A 21,123-nucleotide genomic window follows, 5' to 3' on the forward strand; every position below is an offset into this window, starting at 1 on the left:
ACCGTCGCCATTCATTTTCTTCATCCTGTTTCCTTCTTTTCCTGGCAAGCTTCCTCCCTTTCCACGATAATATTGCCACCTTTCGGCTCTCTTACAGTAATATGCTCGTTATATTATAAACGAGGGTAAACGAGAAACTGTTTACACTGATTTAACCCTTTGCACTCGAAGATATTTTTCGTTGTAAATAAATAGCAATTTGAAGCTTTTCTTGAGTTTTCATAAGATCCGTGATACGTTCTATGCTAAAATCAGAAAAGAAAATTATGCGTTTGCATGAAAAATGAAATATTTCGCGTGTAACTATTTTTAATATCATTATTACTGTCACTTATTCGTTATTTAAATTATGGCATTAAAACCAATACGAGTAAGCATCGAGTGTAAAGGGTTAATTCATACTAAGCTAGTATTTCAAGTTGGTATTTTAAAATGTAGATGTAACAAGAATCGAGGTGTAAATCGTAGATTGGACGTGAAATGTTGTAAAGGATTTTCGCAATTACAATTCTTTCTTTTGGAATACCGATATTACCGTGGATATTGAGGATGTTCTACTTTTCCCAAATGAAAGTAAAATGTGTTGAGATTGCACATCGATGAAGTAAAAGAATTCTCAGAGTGTGAAAAGTTAAATAATATAGAAAATCATGCCATTCGGAATTAGTCTGAAGGGGTTTACAAGAAGAACATACTTAATGTTACGTGTGTTAATAATACGTAATATGAATATCGCGATCTCCAATTTCCATAATTTTAATAATCTCGGGACGAGGATACCAAACTATTAGAAATATTTTGCCGAGATATTAATTTAAAGTATCGTTATACTCGTCACGAACATCTTCATTTTCGTCACATAAAATCGAAGCAATTAGGCATATTTTTCAACCCCTCATCTCCATCTCCCTTCCGCGTTAACAATCATTATAATCAAACCTTTCAGGGTACTTAATTACACGATATTGAAAAGGTGAAGTATATGGTAAGTCGTTAGACACTTCTGTAACGAGTACAATACACCTTTTTCGGAATAATCGCGGCGCTCTTATTACGGGAACTTAAAGAATCGATTCTGGTTGAAGAGCCGCCGCTCACGCTCGGGTAATTAGCGACCATTTAAGTGCACGTGCACTCGAACCTACGGCTAATCCCTGCAATTTTGCTCAAGGGATGGCCAGCGTTCGTACCAATTAAAAAGAAAAAACCTCAGGGACACCCTCTCGTCGACTCGTTATTTACACCGCAAAAGAGACGCACGTGCTCGTCCAATTCTGAGCCCATAATCCTCTCTTAATCACTTGGCTGTACGCTAACAGGTGCAAAGCAATTGTCTCCCTCTTTCTTGGTCACACGAAGTCACGCGGTACTCGGAATTTTCTTTGATAATATGCTTGGAAATTATTTAAATATAGAATTTATGTTTAGTTGGAGAAGCTGGGACATAGTTCTGTTTACAAGAGTTGTCCAAAAATGCGAGATGAAAGGTTAGAATTATTTTTCCTCGTTCGATTAATGAAATGCAACAGTAAGTCATAATTTCGAAGATATCAAAAGAGAATAAAATCTAAATTAAATCTAAGATAATTGAGTTGAACGATATATTTGAATACATAAAGGTTTACAACAGGATAATAACAGTGTAGCAATTAAATTACAGATTTGTCCTTTCATTCCTGGTAAATTGGATTGAATCTTCCTTTACACTGAATTCTGATTAAATAAACAGTGTATAATTTATCTTTTCCAATATATTCCCATATTAGCTATAGTTTCAGCTACAGTCAAACATTTATTGTCTAATGCACAAATTTTACCTAGTATTTTAAAAATAAATTATGTTTGTCGACTTTATTCTACCAATTCTACTTATCATATACTGATCCTCTGAACTCGTCCAATCTTAACTTCAATTTCAACACACTATCCTATTTGCCAAAGAGACTATGAAACATTGAACGATAAACCCACAATCAGATCCATATCCTATCTCACCTTCACTCTCACATCTAAGCATTCTCCAACTCCCAAACCTCATATCCACATCATTCCATTAAATTCAAAGAATCGACCATTAAACATTCTTTCCGACTGAAGAAGACTACTTTCATCCCCTTAAACACCCTAACTCCAATCCAAATAACCGTATCATTCCATTGAACTCATCAAACCTACCACCAAACACACTCCAAACCCACGAAACTCGATCAAAACCGAGACTCACGTCATCTTCATCCCCCTTGAACACTTCAATCTCGATCCATTGAACTCACTAGAACAACCATCGAACGTTCTTCCAAACCTAGGAAGACCAAGCCTTACATCACGGCTGAAACTCGTGTCCCAACATCAATCCTGGAGCTGAACTCGCAGAAATCGCAGAGATCGTCGAAAGCTCCTCCAAACCCAGTGAGACCAAACGAGGTCGGTCATTCCCTATTCCCACACCACCCGTTATATTCCCTGGTAATGAACGCAACCACCTTGAACTGGCAAACGGATGAACGGCCAGCCAGAGCCAGTCTGTAAGAGCGAACTCGAGCCGAAGAGAGACAAAGAGACAGGGTAGGAGTCTCGTATAGGAAGAGAGAGACCGGGAACAAACAGCTAGCGGGTGGCTAGGGCAAGAGGGAGCCAAGAGACGCGGTGCTAGCCACTAAAAGGGGTTGTGTCCTCTCTCCGTGCGACGGAAGCACCCTTCTGTGTCCCGCCGCCGCCTCTGCTTTGCCTCCTTTTCCCTTTTGCCCTCCGAGGGAACTCCCACTCATGGCCAGCCGTTAACTCCGGCATTTGTACGCGTGTATACATGCGTCCCTGCATTCGAATGCCTCTGCATGCGTGTCCTCGTCCTTCATGCGTATCTGATAAGCCATTGACGGCTGGATGATCTGACGCGATTACGCGTTGCTTTGTCGCAATGCTTCTCTCCTGTCTTCTACGAGTCTGCCACTCTCTCGCTCCTTCCCTCTTTCTTTTCCCTTTCGTTCGCTTGTCGTTTAGCCAGATTTCAACGAAGACAGGTTGCACGTAGGTTGGAACGAGTCGAGGATGTCGAGTAAAGCGAACAGTTTGGAAGATTGATCAGGAAGTCTTCTGGTCTCTATCTGTAAGATTGAAGGTGTGAGAAGGTTTGCAGTGGAATTTGGGGAAGCGAAATTTGTGAAATCTCCGTTTTTGAAGGAACATAAAGAATACTATCGTGATGGGTATATTGGGGGGTAGTTGATAAGACTTCATTTTACTTTGGAAGGTTAGTTGTGGACTTTCTTGGCTTCGCTAGGTTTCATTGACACAACTTCAACCTAACTATACTACTTAATAATTAGATTCTTTTGTAAAGATTGGTTATTAGCGAAGCTTATTTAGATTTCAAGGAAGTAGAGACTATTATTTACTAATGGATTAAGAAATTCTTTTGCAATTCGAAGTTTTTAAACGGACATTTCACGCGTATAACGTTATCGTCTGTCATGGTATACCTGTTCCTGAAAAATTCGATGATCAAGACTAAATTGACTACGATGGCACACAGCGTGATAATAGACGCAACAGTCAACAAAGACAAGCCTAAAATTAATTTCCATTTCAGCGTGCCATAATTGTTACGATACACCAGAATGTACAGAGTAATTGGGATAATGGTTGATAAAGTCGATGTGCAAACAGCTCCAACCACAGCAATGAATAAATCCAATTTAGGAATTATCGCTGCTAGCAAACCTGTAATTTTGGTTTACGTTTCGTCAATTTTAAACAGTCGCCCGTATGTTTGGTCACATTTGTCGCATTTGTATTCTATGTGGAAGTACAAATTGTAGGATTTCTCTCACGGTAACTTAATTCTTACATTGCATAATCGCATTAAGCATTTTTCGCGTGTACATACAAAATGTAAGGTGAAGCAATTTCCATTCATAAACCATTTACATTCTCTAACGTAATGTCATGGGATACTATAGGGATCTTGCGTACCTACATTTTTGTATTTACTAATATTATTTTTCCAATATATTTTGGCAATATATTTGTTTATAAAAGTTTGATTCGTATATAACAAAGAAAGAAAAAGAAAAAAAAATACTTAAAATTTATCTTTGAAGTATAAGGGTAGAATAACATATACTACCCCATTAACTCTCCGACATCTATAGACAAAGTGAATCATTACCTAATTAATTTTTGCCCCCTAATTAATTTTTGAGAGTAGGATACCTCGTCTTGAAATGAAAAAATACACACGAAGTGCTATTCAAAGTATAGTATATATAATATAATGTCACTAAATATTTCATTCATAGGTGTGAAAAAGTTGATATTGCAACAAGAATACTTTGCTACGAACATGCGTGTCCAAACTTTTGAGCAACAGCGTAAATGAAGGAAGAAAGTAGTAAGGAGAAAAAGAAGAAAACGTATAAAACAGATATAGGAAAATTTGCTGGTTTTCTCACTCGACTATTTACTTGGAAAGAATCAATCAAAAAATCGAGATTCAGCCCATCGAAGCGTCCCTTATTAGAACGATGAATACTTGCGCCAAGAGTTTCGCTATGGCGAGCTACGAGAGAAACTGGGCTATCTGTACTAAATTTCCCGAAAATAGATTCAGAAACTTTGGTAATATCTAGCTTGTGATGGACTGCAATCGGATCGATTGATCGATTTCGCGAACTTCGTTCATGAGAAGGAGGGGATTCGATTCGAACTTCCCCTCGAGTTTACCTTGAAAATATGAAGAGCAAGAGAACCAGAAGGAGAGAACCAGAAATAGAAATTTTGAGTAATATCATTTCTTCATTGCGGTTATATTGATTTCATAACACTATCTAAGAAAATTTAACTTATCCTCTACATTGTGATATCCAATAGGTGATTCTTACAGAGCTTATTTTCCTGGACACGAATGTATAATCGAAATTGTCCTACCTACACTACACAGTTTTCGAAAAATGTAATTTTATAAAAAGATACGATTTCTGTCTAAAATGAAGTATTACTTAAAAAGTAAGAACGCTAGGAGATCCATTGTTGTTTCACAAGTTAGGTGAGAGAATCCCTAGTTTACTAATATCCATAATTATAACTATTTATGCTTCTGAATAAGTATAACTAGTAATAAAAATTTAGAAATAAGCCGCCGAGCGTATTTTCTACGCACTATTCTCGCGTTTTTGTATAAGGTATCAAATTTATTAGTGGTAACAAATTAATATTGTTACTAACAAATTGTTCACGACGTAAATTGATAATAAAAGTGAGAAAATTAATAAATTATTCGCTATTACTTGAATTTACAACGTGTTTGTGTTAAAATGTACCTACAATTTGCAAAAAGTTAACAAATTATTATACTGATTGTTAATAACAAATTAATATTGTTAATAGCAAATTGTTTACAATGTAAATTTATAGTAACAGTAAAAAAATTAATAAATTATTAATTATTAAGGCGAAGAAATAATAATTAATAAAATCGGCCAAGTTCGAAAATTTCCAACCGGGGTGGGGGGCATGGCCGATCGGCGGCTATATAAAGGGCGACGCGACGCAGCAGCAGCCATTTGTTAGTTCGATCTCGGAAGTGAAACATCTAAATTACATAGTGCGCGAGGGGTGGGGGTCCGAAGTGAGGTTGGGGTTGGCCACCCCACCCTCACCCCACCCCATTAATCAATTTACTAATCATTTTTCTTTTGTTTTCAGCTATTAATTTTTTTTTTGTTTACAGGTTTTAATAATTTTTTATTTTTCAGGTTTTAATTATTTTTCTTCTTTCAGATTATATTTTTTCGTTTTCATTTACTTTTATTTGACAATTCGAATATTTCGTATAATATTCGAATGTCTCGTCGTTGGTTTGATTATGTCTCATCGTTGGGTTGTTTATATCTCATCGTTGGGTTATTTATGTCTCATCGTTGGGTTCTTAATAATTATTTTTCTTCTTTCAGATTTTACTTTTTCCTTTCTTTTGTTCTTTACTTGAGAATTCGAATATTTCGTGTTATATTCGAATATTTCGTCGTTGGTTTATTTATATCTCAAAGTTGGTTTGTTTCTCTCTCATCGGTGGGATGTTCCTTCCACTTGGTTAACCTTCATGGTGTCTATTCTTTCGTTTTCTTCTACTAATCCGTTTCTTTTCAGGTTTATATTAACAATAATATATTCTGTTTTAGCTTTTAGGTTTCTTAAGATTCTCGAGGTTTCATTTGATGCACATGGATGGACAAAGCGGGGTGCTTGTGTTTAGACCTAAGTAGGTGTAAGATAGATACCTAGATTAAGTATCATGTGCGCGCTATTTGTACAAAGGTAAGCTACCTAATTTGGAGCGAAATATATCAATTCTCTATCCCCCTCGTTTACCAGATAGAACATAATTTTTCTCGCGATAATCGCGATTCTTCTTAAGTATCGACTAGCCTGCGCGACGTACTCTCTTGTACTTGATAACTACATGTTTCGTAAGTCATCCAAACGACTCGTTCCGACACTCACCCTCGCCACTGCCACCCTTGTCATGCATCGGTTCTAGGGTGGTCGGCGGGTTGGCACTCATCTGGAATCAATACGAGGGTCTGTCGGCCTTAGTCGTCCTGGGCACCAGCGCGTGCACGACCGGGGTATGGGCCCTGTAGCCGTGACACTGCATAAGGGTGGGCTAGGTTCGATCGGGAGGGTGCCGAGGCATGGAGTTGTCTTGTACACGAGAGTACGTCTCGTAGGCTAGTCGGTCTTTCGAATAATCGCGATCTCGTTCGGGCGCGTCGCGATTTTAACTTAGTTTTGCTCGCGTCTGTTGAAATAAAATATCTTAGTGTCGCGTAAATAAAGTATTAGAGTTTAGTATACCGAATCGAAGTCCCTTTTGTAAGACACGATATTTAATAAAGTGTCAGTAGCTTCACTTTAACTTCGTTCGCTCCAAGTTAGATTAGGATACCTTTGATACAGATAGCGCCAGCAGGTTGCGCCACTAGGGCGCATGTCGGGTCTCGATGCGTAGCCACCTCCTCGTGGTGAGACCTGGTAATTGGTATCCTCTTCCAAGGATTTTTCTTTGGAAAACGATACCAAGCTGAGAGCTACGCACAAAGTTTAAGATATTTGCTATCTCTTGTAAAATTGTAATATTTCCCATGAACGTTTGAGTATTTCTGAGGCTCCGAAAGTTATGTCGATAGAATTCTTGAAAATGACGTCACTTCATGGAATCAGTAGGCGACAGACCTCCTTTCATGTTATGTATTCATAATACAAAGCCGCAGAATCAGCCGAAAATTTGTCGCCGAGGCTGGCAAAGTTGTGTCCATGGAATTCACGAAAATGACGTTGTTCAAATGCATAAAGATGTATAAATAGTCAAATTCATTACTAGTAACAAATCAATATCGTGAATACTAAATTGTTCACAGCGTGAATTTATAACAAAAGTAAAAAATTAATGAAATGTGTGTCATTACTTGAATCTATAAAGTGCTGATGTTATAATATACCCACAATTTGCCAAAGGATTATAAATTTTAACACTTATTGCTAATAAGAAATTGCTCACAACGTAAATTTATAATAAAAGTGAAAAGATTACTAAATTATTGACTATTACTAGTACATATAACTTGTTTATGTTAAAGTGTCTATAATTTGCAGAAAGTTCATAAATTGCTGCACTTGTTAATAACAAATTAATATTGCTAGTAACAAATTCTCTGTAACGTATATTATAGATAAAAGTCAAAAATATTAATAAATTATTAGCTACTACTTAAACAAACGACGTATTTGTGTTAGAATGTATTCATAACTTACAAAAAGTTATTAAATGTATTGTTAATAGCAAATGAAAATTATTGATAACAAATAGTTTGCAACGTATATTAACGATAAAAGTCAAAAAAGTTAATAAATTATTAGCTACTACTTAAACAAACGACGTATTTGTGTTAGAATGTATTCATAACTTACAAAAAGTTATTAAATTAATAAACTTATTGTTAATAACAAATTAATATCATTGATATCAAATAGTTTGCAACGTATATTAACGAAAAAAGTGAAAAAGTTAATAAATTATTAGTTATTACAGCAGAAAAGTAACTTTTAAAGGAATCGGTAATGTTCGGAAATCTTCGCCGATCTTCGACCGGCCGCCGCTATATAAGGGGCCCGCGTGGAGCCTAGAGTTAGTTGTCGCTTCGACTTCGGGGGGGGTGCGTTAATATTTTTTCGGTGGGGAAGGGGTTCCGAAAGTGAGGTTGTAGTTATCAGTGGTCATTGACTAGACCTTTGGCTAGTCGATAGCTACTGTATACTACACCCACACCCCAACCTCTTAAATAATTTAATAATAATTCTTTCTTTCAGGTACTAATTATGTTTTGTTTCAGGTTTTAATTATCTTTCTTCTTTCAGATTCTATTTCTTTTATTCTAAATTTCATTGTTTGTGCATTCGAGTATTTTGCACAATATTCGAATGCTTCGTCGTTGGTTTATTTGTATAACATCGTTGGCTAGATCAATGGCTCTTCAGTGGCCATTGTTCACTCTCTTAAATAATTTAATAATAATTCTTTCTTTCAGGTACTAATTATGTTTTGTTTCAGGTTTTAATTATCTTTCTTCTTTCAGATTCTATTTCTTTTATTCTAAATTTCATTGTTTGTGCATTCGAGTATTTTGTACAATATTCGAATGCTTCGTCGTTGGTTTATTTGTATATCATCGTTGGCTAGATCAATGGCTATTCAGTGGCCATTGTCCACTCTCTTAAATAATTTAACAATAATTTCTTCTTGCAGATTTTATTTTTTTCATTCTATGTGTCTTTGTTTCAGCATTCGAGTATTTCGTATAATATTCGAATGCTTCGTCGTTGGTTTACTTATGTCTCATCGTTGGCTAAATCTTTCCTTTCACAAATTTTACGACTTCCGTTCGATTTGTTTTCGTTAGAGCGTTCGAGTATTTCGTATAATACTCGAGCGCTTCCTCGTTGGTATGTTTATATCTCACCGTTGGAATGTTTCTGTCTCGTAGTTATGTTGCTCAGGTCTCGTCGTTGGCTTGCTCGTTCCATTTGGTTATTATCCTTGATGGTTTCCTCGTACTAATCCCTTTCCTTTCAGCTACATATTAACAATAATATATTCTGTTTTAGCTTTTAGGTTTCTCAAGATTCTGTTTGCGACACATCAATGAACGATGCGTGCGTTTACTTTTAAGTAATCATAAGATAGATCCATAGACTAAGTATCATGTGCGCGCTGTCTGTACAAAGGTAAGCTACCTAATTTGGAGCGAAATTTATAAATTCTCTATCATTTTCTTATCCCCCTCGTTTAGCAAATAGAACATAATTGTTCTCGCGATAATCGCGATCGTTCGTAAGTACCGACTAGCCTACGCGACGTGCTCTCGTGTACTCGATAAGTACATGCTTCGTAAGTCATCCTCACGACTCGTCTCCGACACTCATTTCCAGTCACTGTCAATCTCGTCATGCATCGGGTTCCAGGGTGACCCCCTCGGATCAGTGCGTCTTCTGACCTCGACGGGGCGGTCCGCTGCCTAAGTCGTACGCGACTGGGGCTCGGGCACATGCTGGCTGACGGACTAGTACCATCTACGGTTAGACCACAGGGATGATTAAGTTCTACCCCGTGTGGCTGGGATGCGAAGTGTCTGTCTTGGCCGGCAACCGCCCAGCAGGGCCCTCGCGTTGACACTAGAAGTTTCATTGGTTCAGGGACTATCCTTGGTCCACGTGTAAGTCTTGGCGAGTGCGACAGTGACTGGAATTGAGCTAGGCCCGATCGGGAGGGTGCCGAGGTATGAAGTTATCTCTGTACACGGGAGTACATCGCCTAGGCTAGTCGGTCTTTCGAATAATCGCGATCTCGTTCGGGCGCGTCGCGATTTTCTATTTGCTCGCGTGTTTGATATTTCATTCCCTATTTTTATGGGAACTTGAAAATATCTTAGCGTTGCGACAGTAGAGTTTCAGTATACCGAACCGAAACCCCTTTTGTAAGACACGAAATATAATAAAGTGTCAGTAGAGTCACTTTAACTTAATTCGCTCCAAGTTAGATTAGGGTACCTTTGATACAGGTAGCACCAGCAGGCTGCGCCACTAGGGCGCATGTCGGGTCTCGATGCGTAGCCACCTCCACGTGGTGAGACCTGGTAATTGGTATCGTTTTTCAAAGAGAAATCTTTGAGAAACGATGCCAAGCTAAGAGCTACGCTCTAACTTTAAAATATTTCCAATCTATTGTAAATTTTCAATGTTCGCATTGGACTTTGAAAATAAAGAATGACCATAAAGAGAAAACAAAGATTGTTTGTCACGAACAACTCCACCTAATTTTTGGATAAGAATGAACCTTCTAACATTTTGCCTTCTTATGTAATACTTCATTTTAGCCAAAAGTCGTACAATTTTCGGAAACTGAAGGTGATGGAACAATTTAGATTACAGATTCCTGTTCAGAGAAACAAGCATTATAAGAATCAACTAATGGATATTACAGATTAAAATTGGGTAATTAATAAAGCAGAAGGAAATATGAACACTATCATGGCATGCTTTTGATAATAGCAGGATAAGAAATTTAAGAAGAATTTAGGAGTTCTCTTTTTAAAAGGTAAAGAGAAGATCATTCTTAAATGTTCAAACCATAATTAGGCTACTTAAATAGGAAATAAGAAAAGAAAATGCAAACCTGGAATTTTAAATGGAATTATATCTCACAAACTTTTTAGAGGAACGATAGGTGAAGAATTTCTATTAAAATTATTTTAAGCACTATGACTGTTTCTCCATGAAGAAATTTAAGAAGAAGATAACAAATAAATCTTTCTTTTACATAAGAAAGGAAAAGAAAGAATATTCTAAGAGACAAAGTACATAATAAAGCTCATTGTCAGAGTGAACTAAGAAAAGGGAAGATAAGAGTTTCTTTGAAAAAAGAAAAAGATTATGTACATGTCATAAGAGTGATGCCAAAACGAATACACATGTTCCAACAAAATGAAGTTCCAATGTAAGACCGTTCGTTGAGTGCTGGTATAATATACTCCTCTAGTAAGATCACTATTGGCATGTAGCATTGTAATCCGTATGTGAAATATATTGACAGACCTTGCATCGTCAATGCAGTTATTTTTGGTCTACGAAATAAATAATTATAAATAGTTTTATAAATGTTCATTATGGTATAATTCGTTTGGACGATCGAAGAACGGGGAAGAAATATTTACACGTCGTTTACTGGCTGGTTTCGAATGAAATTGCCCACAGAATCAGTACCCCATTTCAAGTAACCAATTACACCGACGAAAGTGTGCAGAAGAGTTATGTGTGCCATACCATGGTTCAGTACTCCGGTAAATTTCGTGAAATTCCATGGCTTCTCCATGTTGTGTTGTAAAGCTAATATCTATAATTAAATAATACATATATATTATAGATATTATTATAATAATTTAATTTAAATTAAACTAACTTAGTTTAATATATTCATAAACAGTTCATCTTTAAAAATTAGATACCTCCCATAGCTACAACCATAATTATTATAAAGATTATAATATTATATTATTGTAAAGAAAACAGAATACTAAATAAACACCTGTCATATTTGTTCACCAGCAATTAACTAATTTTTTAAATAAAAACAAGTATGAAGAAGTGACATAATTGCTACTAACAGTAACTAAAACTTACTAATCCCGGAGAACTCATGCTGAAGAAGACAGTTCCAACGAATTTTGGATACAGACTCACGTCTGGACCAATCACGTGCCATTTATCTCCAATCCCATCTTTCAATGCATGTATTATCCCTAACAACGCGGAAATGAAGAGCAACAAATTTCCAATTATTGACATAACAGCAATATCGTATAAATGTTTTATCATATTCATTGCGAGGAACAAAGGAAACAAAATCAAAGCATAATATCCTTGGTCTATGGTTTCCTCAAAGTCGAAAAATTCCTGTATGATCCCAGATATGAATACAACGTAAATTGCACCGATGCCTGTGTAACATATTATGATTGCTGCATGAATGATGCATCTGGAAAATTCAAATTCCTCCAGTAAGATCCCATATATATCGGGAAATTTTATTTATGTTTCAGATTTTTTTACTTAATATAATGGATGGATGGACCAATATTATAATATGAAACGATCACTTGTAAGTGTTACAATGTTATTTTTAGAACATTTAAAGCTGACTGTCTTCCATCATTTTCCTGCCTTTCTTAATTTGAGTTCGATATAAAATCTGGAAACTTTGATGACTTCAAAACAAATTTCTTAAATACCTCTATTTATCAGAAAATTAAGATATATAACGATATTATGAAAGTGTAAATGAAGATTTTATGAATACTTTATCAATACTAAGACGCTGCTGATGATATAAAAATATCAAAGCTAAATGAAAAATTATATAAAAAATCCTGAATTATATAAATTCTTTTATGTACCTCGAGTACAATCAAATATTCAACTGAAAATGTATTTATTCGCTTATCGAACATTTTGCTCCAAATAAATACCGTGATTGACCAGTGAGTCATAACAATTTGAAGAGAGCAAATAAACGAACAATGGAAATAGCTGAAAAATATAAAAACCTCTCTGGTAATATTAGAAGAATTATCGATATTTCTTTAAAAAATATAAATCTCCATTATAACTTAGTCCATCCACCATGAAATCTAACAAAGAATACGCGTGCAAATTTACAAACGTCACAACTCGTGTAGACATCCATGATTTTTGAACACTCGTCGTTAAACTAGCGACGACTACTTCGTCGTAGTGCAATATTGGCTTCCTTAAATGAATGCACATCTTGTGGTGAATCTTAACCAATATGTGAAGAGATCCAGTAATCAGTACACCCATCAGAATCGTGCCGATAACACCGATAACCAAGCCGACACTGGCAAACGCGTTTGGCATAGCAAACAATCCCGTACCAACTGCACTTTTCACTAAATTCGCCAGCGATTTGAAGTCACTGAATTATGCAAATTTTTCAGTTATTAAGCAGTCGTATGTATACACCACAACTCGAAAAGTATTTGAACACTTGGTTTCGAAACTCGATGCAACTTAATTAGGAAATTATGAATAATTCGATATGGAGTAGTTCTATTCCCTTTGATCATTTCTGTTATATACGAATATTACTCTATACTAATTTCTATATTATCTAATTCTGAATAGTATTATTGCCAATCAAAGTCAACATCATCAAAAAGGTACATGATAAAGAAGATTGGTATTTGCAACTATCACAGCTTATTGTACTATTTTGCTATTTAACAAGCTCTTTAGGGTCTTCAAAATTTCTAATTTCTAGATTATGAATTAAACAGAAAACAGGGAAACTATTAACTTAAGATTATTTATCTAATGATAACAAAATTGGTGATTTTTGATAGATAATTTAAATATGCTAAATACCGAATCTGGTCATTAACTCGTACTATTCATACAAATAAGCCAAAATGTTCATACATCGGCGAGTTGAGGTGTATCGTGTGTAAAGCTCGGTCGACACTTATAATTAGTATTAAACAAATGATTATACGAGACTGGTTTCGTTGTCACTTGCTGAGCATAAGGATCGTAAGGTTCATCTTCGTTTGGTGGCACTCTTTGTTCACTCATTTGTCAGATCTAAATCTACGATAAACAGTAAAGAATTTAAAAAACGGAAAATACTACAGAAATTAATATACAGACAAATAACTAAAAATAGAGGATGAAAGCTAGGATTTTAACATATTCACTATTCGCTTATTTCTGTTACTTAAATTATATATTCCTCTAATATAGGAATATTAGGATTTTCTCTCCATTTCCAATTTGACAGTCTCACGATTATCAAACGAACAAAATTATATAAAAACAATTCAAATTAATATCTCTTCGATGTGTCGTACAAATTACAAAAGAAACGAAGAAACCCTAAAACCAATTACAAATATCCCACAAAAATATACATATTTACAGGTTATATCTACGTCTGTGTTGCAAAGTTCAATCCGAAAGACCCAGGAAATTCAGAATTGTAAAAGAAAACACGTCTAAGTCTAATCCACTTAACCCACTAATCTCTCCCACCCCAAAATGCAACGATTCCCGTTTAAAATCCAAAACTAACCCGAAATGATCGATTCTTCTCGTAAAAAAGACGCACTTGCACGAACTCCTCCGAACATATCCACAATGCCAAACACGGATCGATTACTCGCGGCTAAATTTTCTAAACATCAAACTAACTCGACTGAAACCACCTCAGTCAACGCGACGTCTTTATTCCAAGCTCCTGCTTGCACCCCCGAAAAAGACGTCTCTGACACCAAAGCTAAATAACACGAAATACGATCTTAAACAGCTTTGAACGGGACCAAGGTAGAAATTCCTTTTCAAAACATTTTTCAAACTATCGGTCGCGTCCGTCTTTTTCTCACGGACGACTGCGGCAGATTGCTCGACATTAACATGAATTTCTCGCGCAACTAATTTCCAGCGAGGCCCGGGACGACGTCTAAAGACAGAATAAGGCTGGATACCCGATTCCCGGCCCGGTATTGTGATCCTCTCGCTCGGCTGGGCCGAGCTGACCGACTTAGCGGGAACGTGAGTTCAGTTACGGAGATTTTCCCGGGGGATTTAACGCCTCGCGGCTCCTCACGGATTGGATAAAAGGGATCATCGGCGTGAGCTTGAACCGTGAATCGTGGTTAAGGCCACGACGACAAACCGCTTTCTTTTCAACCGGGCAACCCGACGGGGATCGGGGACAGGACTATTCGCGTCAGCGCGTCATTACGAAGATCGGAATCGTTACTTTTTGAAATTAATGTCCATCGAAATTGCTCACATTGACTATCGATCGAAAGTGTTATCAACTGAAATTGCCATTAATCGAAACTGTTATTAATTGGAATTGCCATTGATCAAAAGGACTATCGATCGAAACTGTCATTAATTGAAATTGTCACTGATCGAAGTTACTAATAGTCGAAGCTAAAGGTTAAAGTGTCATTAGCTGAGATTATTACTGATGGAAAATGATAGATAATCCTATGGGTAATGCGAATGAAGCTAAAGTGTCATTAGCTGAGATTATTACTGATGGAAAATGATAGATAATCCTATGGGTAATGCGACTTGTAATGTGTGTATAAACTAAAAATAACCAACTATTTGTCGGTGATAAGACGAAATTCCTATTATTTGCCACAAATATTTGTCATATTCATATTAAGTTCTCTATTCCACTACAAAAGTAGTATAATAAACTCCACTGCTTCACATTCAGTGACATTACTTATGCGATGATCCTACTTTCTTCTAATTATTATTCAATATCTTGGCGATATTCAGTTATGAATTATATCAAGTAGGCGTCATTAATTTAGTTCTAAGATAAGGATTGAAGAATTCTATGTCATAGAAATGGAATTGAGCCTATCCCTATTTTGACTGATCAACCGACTACAGTTTAGACTATAAGGAATAACGAGGTGTATTATGATTGACCTATAATTTAAGGTTAATCCCAACGATTAACTAAGGGTAGCTTTAGCGATTAAAAGAGCACGTTATAAATAATAGGTTTTAAAACAATCCCTATTCTGATTCCAGCGCTGCTGGAGTTATAAAACGATATTTTTGTCTCCTTTAAACCCAGACTTGGGTTCCAAACCCACGTTTAATTAGCCTTATCGCGTAATTTAATCCTAAAATGTACAATCTCATTTGTCCATTCGCAAAATTGGAGATAGCCAAACACAAGTTGTTCCCTTATACTCATTAAATTCATGCATCTAGGTACAACTTCCATTCAACCCTTAACCCAACCACATTTCCTCCTAATTATTCTAACACAGCTTAAAACCATTATTAAAAGCTCCATACGCATTCCCACTTACCCCTAGCTATCGTAATGAACAAAAATATCGGGAATCCAATGCAACCCTGTAGAACCTAGCCATCGCAGATGAGGCCTATTGACACGAGTCGACGAAACGTGGACGGTGCCAGAGCAGTTAGCGTCCGCCGACAGAGGAACAAGAGCCAAAGCTACACGTTTACCGGTGTTGTACACGCGCGATCTACGCGCGAGGGGACGATAATGTCGGGACGGCGTCCCGCGGCGCTAGACTGTGACTAAATCCGCGGTGCCCATGCAGTGTTTACACTCGAGATGATGCCTCCTAATGCTAATACGCGGCCTGGGCCGGTGCAACGCGGCCTCTCCTCCAGTTTCTTAATGCTCAATCGCAATCCAATGAAAAGTGTATGAATGGCAAGCGATTATCAAGTCGAACGGGCGCCCTCAATGTGTCCGTCGAGGCGTCCGCGGCAACCCTGCTGCGTTAACCGACGTCGAATCCGGACCAAATGGTACGAATTCGCCGCCTTTCCCTCCCTTTGCGACGTGTCTCCCTCTTCATTCGATCGTTGGTCCCTCCTTTCGTTCTCCGCTTTCAATCTCATCCATCGAGCTTATTCCTCGTTCTCTTTTTCCTTCTTTCCTCTCTCTCTTGTCCTCTCTCTTGCGAGGTCGATCTGTCTTTTTCTGGTTCCCTTTTTCGAGGATTCAGGCGGTCACGCTAACTGAGACCTTCGACGGGATTCGTAACGGAGCACGTGGTCGAACTTCCGGCTCACTCGCCGCTTAGAATCGGGTCAAAGAGCAATAAGAAGCGTAATTACTATTGTTGGCAAACGCGATCGGTGAGATGTTGGAAGAGAAGCGGTTGATTGGTCGTGATCGAAGGCACAGTCTCTTGCGACCGATTTGTAATCCATTCTTCAATTTTGTCATTCAATCTGATGACTTTTCTTATGACATACCTGTAATCAATTCTTTAATAAGCACATATTTCGTTTGTCTTTCTGCTTTTCCTTCTAAGAGTTAAATATAGTCTGCTAAAGAAGAATAAGAAACACCGATAAGGGTGAAGAGAAGAAGATTCACGTATTCCACGATACGCAACGATCCCGAACGAACTTACTCTTCGATTCTATTCGGAATCATTCATCGGAAGCATTCAATTAATTCCCACGAAGCACCACAACAGAAAATCAAAGTAAAATTCATCCGGAGCAAACAAAGCCGCTCATTTTCTCCTGATTAAACCTCTCAAACACACGACCTTAACAAAAACTAGATCCAAAACCGAAGCGATGCGATGCATCCCAGGCACCCAGCACACCAAGCCCTTCCAACGCATTACACAAGAATAATTACTCATTAACATAACCGATAATCAAAGACTTAAATACCATCGACAAAATCTAACACCCTCTGCGCATGCAACCCTCCGCCACCCCGAGCAGCCCTGCTCCCGCATCGCGAACAGGAGTCAAAAAATTAATAATCCGATGGGTCAGTACAAACGCAATCAAACCGGGACCCGTTCAGAAGTCTCATCCGTCAGTTATCCAGCGTGCATGCCTCACTTTTCCATACCGTTGCGCGGCAAAATGGCCGCAAAGACTACCTCTTCCTCCCCTGCACCGCTCGCCGGGGGCGAAGCAACATTTTGACACGAGGCGTTTATCGGGAATCGAGGTTTGCTGAAACGGAAAGCGTAACAGAGGCACAGCCGGTTTTGGGACGCATTCGAAAAATCGCTGCCCGCGAAGGTTCTTGCCGCTGACGTTTTTTGGCCGCGTGCAACGAGCCCCTCCGGGGGTGGCGAGGAGAGTGATGCAAAGAGAGAGAGAGAGAGAGGAGAGTGTAGAGAAAAAAAGAGGGAAAGAAGAGGCGAAAGGCTCGAGGCTCAACGCAACGGAACCGTTCCACCGAGCGATTCTGTTTGCCGACACGCACGTTCAACGAGAAGGATCGTTTTTCGGAGTCAGTGATTCGAATCGCGAGCTTCTGCCCGATTCCGATGTCCTGGAGGGCGCTTGAAAATTTTGCACGTGCCACCGTAGAAACCGGGTCGACGACGGAGTGCCACTCCGCAAAGCCAGGGGTCGAGAAAGGCATCGAGCTGGAGATGGTAACCAACCTCTCGTCCTCGAACGGCTACTCGCTGGCCCGTCACAGATTTCCCCTACCCCGTGGAAAATTGGTCATCCGTTCGGACGCTTAGGTGGAAGGTCCGTGAGCTGCTTGGAGATGTTGTTTCTTTGGATTTATGGGGTGTCGCAGGTTCGGGCTGCAGAGGTGTCGCTGGGCAAGGTGCCGAATCTGGGTTGAATGGTCCAAGATTAGGGTAGATTACAGCTCCTCGTAGGCTCCGTTTGCGGTTCGAATTATCGTGAAGAGATGATACGACAGGGCAGTGAATGACGAAGAAAAATATTAGGGAATTTTATACCTCGTTCTAGCTAATTGGTTTATTCATTTTGATGACAGGTCTACTCTGAACAGCCTTGGGTTAGATATCTGAAATAGCATAAGCTTCGACAATTTATTAGAAATAGTGCGGAAAATAATCATTGTCAATATTACTCATTGACAATATGTGAAATTGTGAAAGTGTAATACAATTTTCTACGGATACAAAGGTACAAAGATACAAGGTTCTTCCAGAAATTCCCAAAGTAAGAAGAATCGAACTGTAGTGTCCACAAATAAAAATTCGAATTAAAATATTATAATTAAGGAAGATAAGTGATTCGTACGAAATTGAATTCCTGCTTATCGATTCGAATTATAATTAACTGCTTGAATTTATTTTGCTCCTAATTCGCCTGATGATAACTGTGTGTACCATAACGTATTTATAGCTGCAGGGCAATTTGTCAAACTCCAAATTGAAGGAAATAGTGACAGGAAGAATAAAGTGTGTAATAGCAGAGAATTATCCGATAATGCAGAGATGTTTGAGTCGGAATGAGAATTAGGCGAATGTTCGAGGTTTAATTTCACAGGACCGGGTAAGATGAAAAATCGCGAGTTAAGTCAGATGTTCCGAGTTATTCTTCTGTCGAATTACGCACAGAAACTGATCGAGGACACCCGTCGGGCTTACGTTCCGGAATAATTTAATGACACGACCCTCGAATGCTCCGCTTCTCTGCCTCTTGTTGCCGCGGGCCGAATTTGGTTAAACGCTTCACAATTAAACAGGAAATCGGTATACCGACATCGTGACAACGAAACTTAACTTTAACTAGTATTTTAGTTGCGAATATCTGATTAGAAAAATTCATATGAAAATGTCATCGAAACAAGATAAAATAGAGTTGGAGTAAATCGAAGGGGTCTAAGTAGAAGAGCTTCGAAAGTAAGGGGTGCTTTTATATTTGGTACGCTACTCCGTTCTCAGGAAAGTTTACGCTCGCCTTTATATCAATCTACAATCTGTAAATTTCGTGTCTTTGTGGTATTAATTTTGCAATAAATATGCAATAATTACTTGCAATATATATAATTTTTTGTATGCACTATGGCAATCATTAATCGATAGTCCCTAATATATTTTCACTATCAAAAAGTATTAAGAATATTTTAATATTCACGTATAATGGAAACAAATACCATAAAACTGTAAATTTAATTACAATTCACGAAAAATATATAAATTGTTAAATTTATCGTTAATAACAAATGAATATTGTTAATAACAAATTTCACAAACACAAATCTACAAAAAAAGTTAAAAAATTAATAAATTTACATCCATTATACGTGCAAATTAATTATCAATAGAATCGGGAACGATCGTGATCTTTCGTCGATATTCGACCGATCACCTATATAAAGGTCGTCGCTCAGCTGTTTCGATCATTTCTTTGTTTCAGGTCAGACGAGGAGCATCTAGCTCTTCAACGAGGATGGGTTGGTGATGGCCGTGGACCAGTGATGACCATGGGAGTTGCAGAGGTCATCTAGCCGTTAGCTACAACCGACACTACTCGCACCGATCTTCTTCTGGTATAATTTAATAACAATTTTATTTTGTCGTTTTGATTTTCGTCGAGGGGGTCGGATGAGTGGTTGGAGGTGGAATTGGAGGTGGGGTAGGGGTGAACGGTGGTGACTGGCTAGACCTTTTGGCTAGCTGATAGCCATTGTCCACTCCACACCCCACTCTCCACATTTTTAATAAAATTTTCTTTCCAGATCTTCTTTACAGTTCTATTCTTCTCTCGCTTCGATTTATTTCTATTTGAGAATTCGAATATTTCATATAATATTCGAATGTTTCGTCGTTGGTTTGTTTGCGTCTCATCGTTGGGTCGTTTGTGTCTCATCGTTGGGTTGCTCATTTCATTTGGTTAATCTTCATGGTTTCTATTCATTTCGCTTCTATTTTATTTGCTGTTACTAATCCATTTCCTTTCAAGTTTATATATTTTTATTACAGGTTTCGAGATATCGCTGAACGATGTGGGATGCGTGCGTTCAGTCCTAAGTAATTATAAGTAGTTATAAGATAGATTACTAGGCTAAGTTTCATGTGCGCGCTTTCTGTACAAAGGTAAGCTACTTAACTTGAAGCGAATACATTCTTTCTCTCTTATCCCTCTCGTTTACCAAATAGAACATAAGTGTCGTACAACGATCTCTAACCGATCCATTTTACTATACTCAAATCCATTTCCAGAAGCTAATATTCAACTTTTCCCAAATCTCTACTAAACCTTTTGACCAGCGGCGATGCTTCGAAAATAATCGAGATCGAATTGAACAATTATGCGACTTCTCTCAGTTGCTCCTCTCATCCTGTCAAAATGTCGTACGCCGAATTCAGCCATGACGCGTTCACTTTGTCTCTCCGCAGACTTTGACAGAGAGCGTCAAAACCGCAGGAATTACGAGTCTACCGTCGAAACGAAACGAAACGAAACGAAACGAAACGAAACGAAACGAAACAGAACGAAACGAGAGAAAAAAGGAAAAAGTAGGAGGAGAAAAAACGAAAAAAAGAGGGAGAAAAGAGAAAAAAAATATACACGAAGAGAATAACATCGGTAGGATGAGGAGGTAACGGGAACAGAGGCAGAGAGTAAAAGAGGCGGCATGACAAACACACAGGGACCGCGGTGGCGTCGAAACCATAAGAGTGTGAAAATGTTTTGCAATTTCGAAATCAGCCGTGGCCGCCAGTTTGC

The 21,123-nt window shown here is 37.9% G+C and overlaps 1 protein-coding gene across 1 annotated transcript; it reads right to left on the bottom strand.

Annotated features, from left to right (window-relative positions):
• Positions 1–151: 151 nt before the first annotated feature.
• On the bottom strand, positions 152–14,227 carry LOC108553091 (proton-coupled amino acid transporter-like protein CG1139). Its single transcript, XM_017907861.1, has 8 exons — positions 14,198–14,227; positions 13,622–13,716; positions 12,773–13,045; positions 11,734–12,088; positions 11,268–11,446; positions 10,993–11,177; positions 3,480–3,720; positions 152–245 (listed from the first exon to the last, which is right to left on the bottom strand). Exons 2-8 carry the CDS (start codon positions 13,699–13,701, stop codon positions 152–154), a joined length of 1,407 nt encoding a protein of 468 aa, XP_017763350.1. The 5' UTR covers positions 13,702–13,716; positions 14,198–14,227.
• Between the last annotated feature and the right edge of the window lie 6,896 nt (positions 14,228–21,123).

Source organism: Eufriesea mexicana, unplaced genomic scaffold (assembly GCF_001483705.2).
Source record: "Eufriesea mexicana isolate 0111107269 unplaced genomic scaffold, ASM148370v2 scaffold9296, whole genome shotgun sequence".
Classification (NCBI taxonomy): Eukaryota; Metazoa; Arthropoda; class Insecta; order Hymenoptera; family Apidae; genus Eufriesea; species Eufriesea mexicana.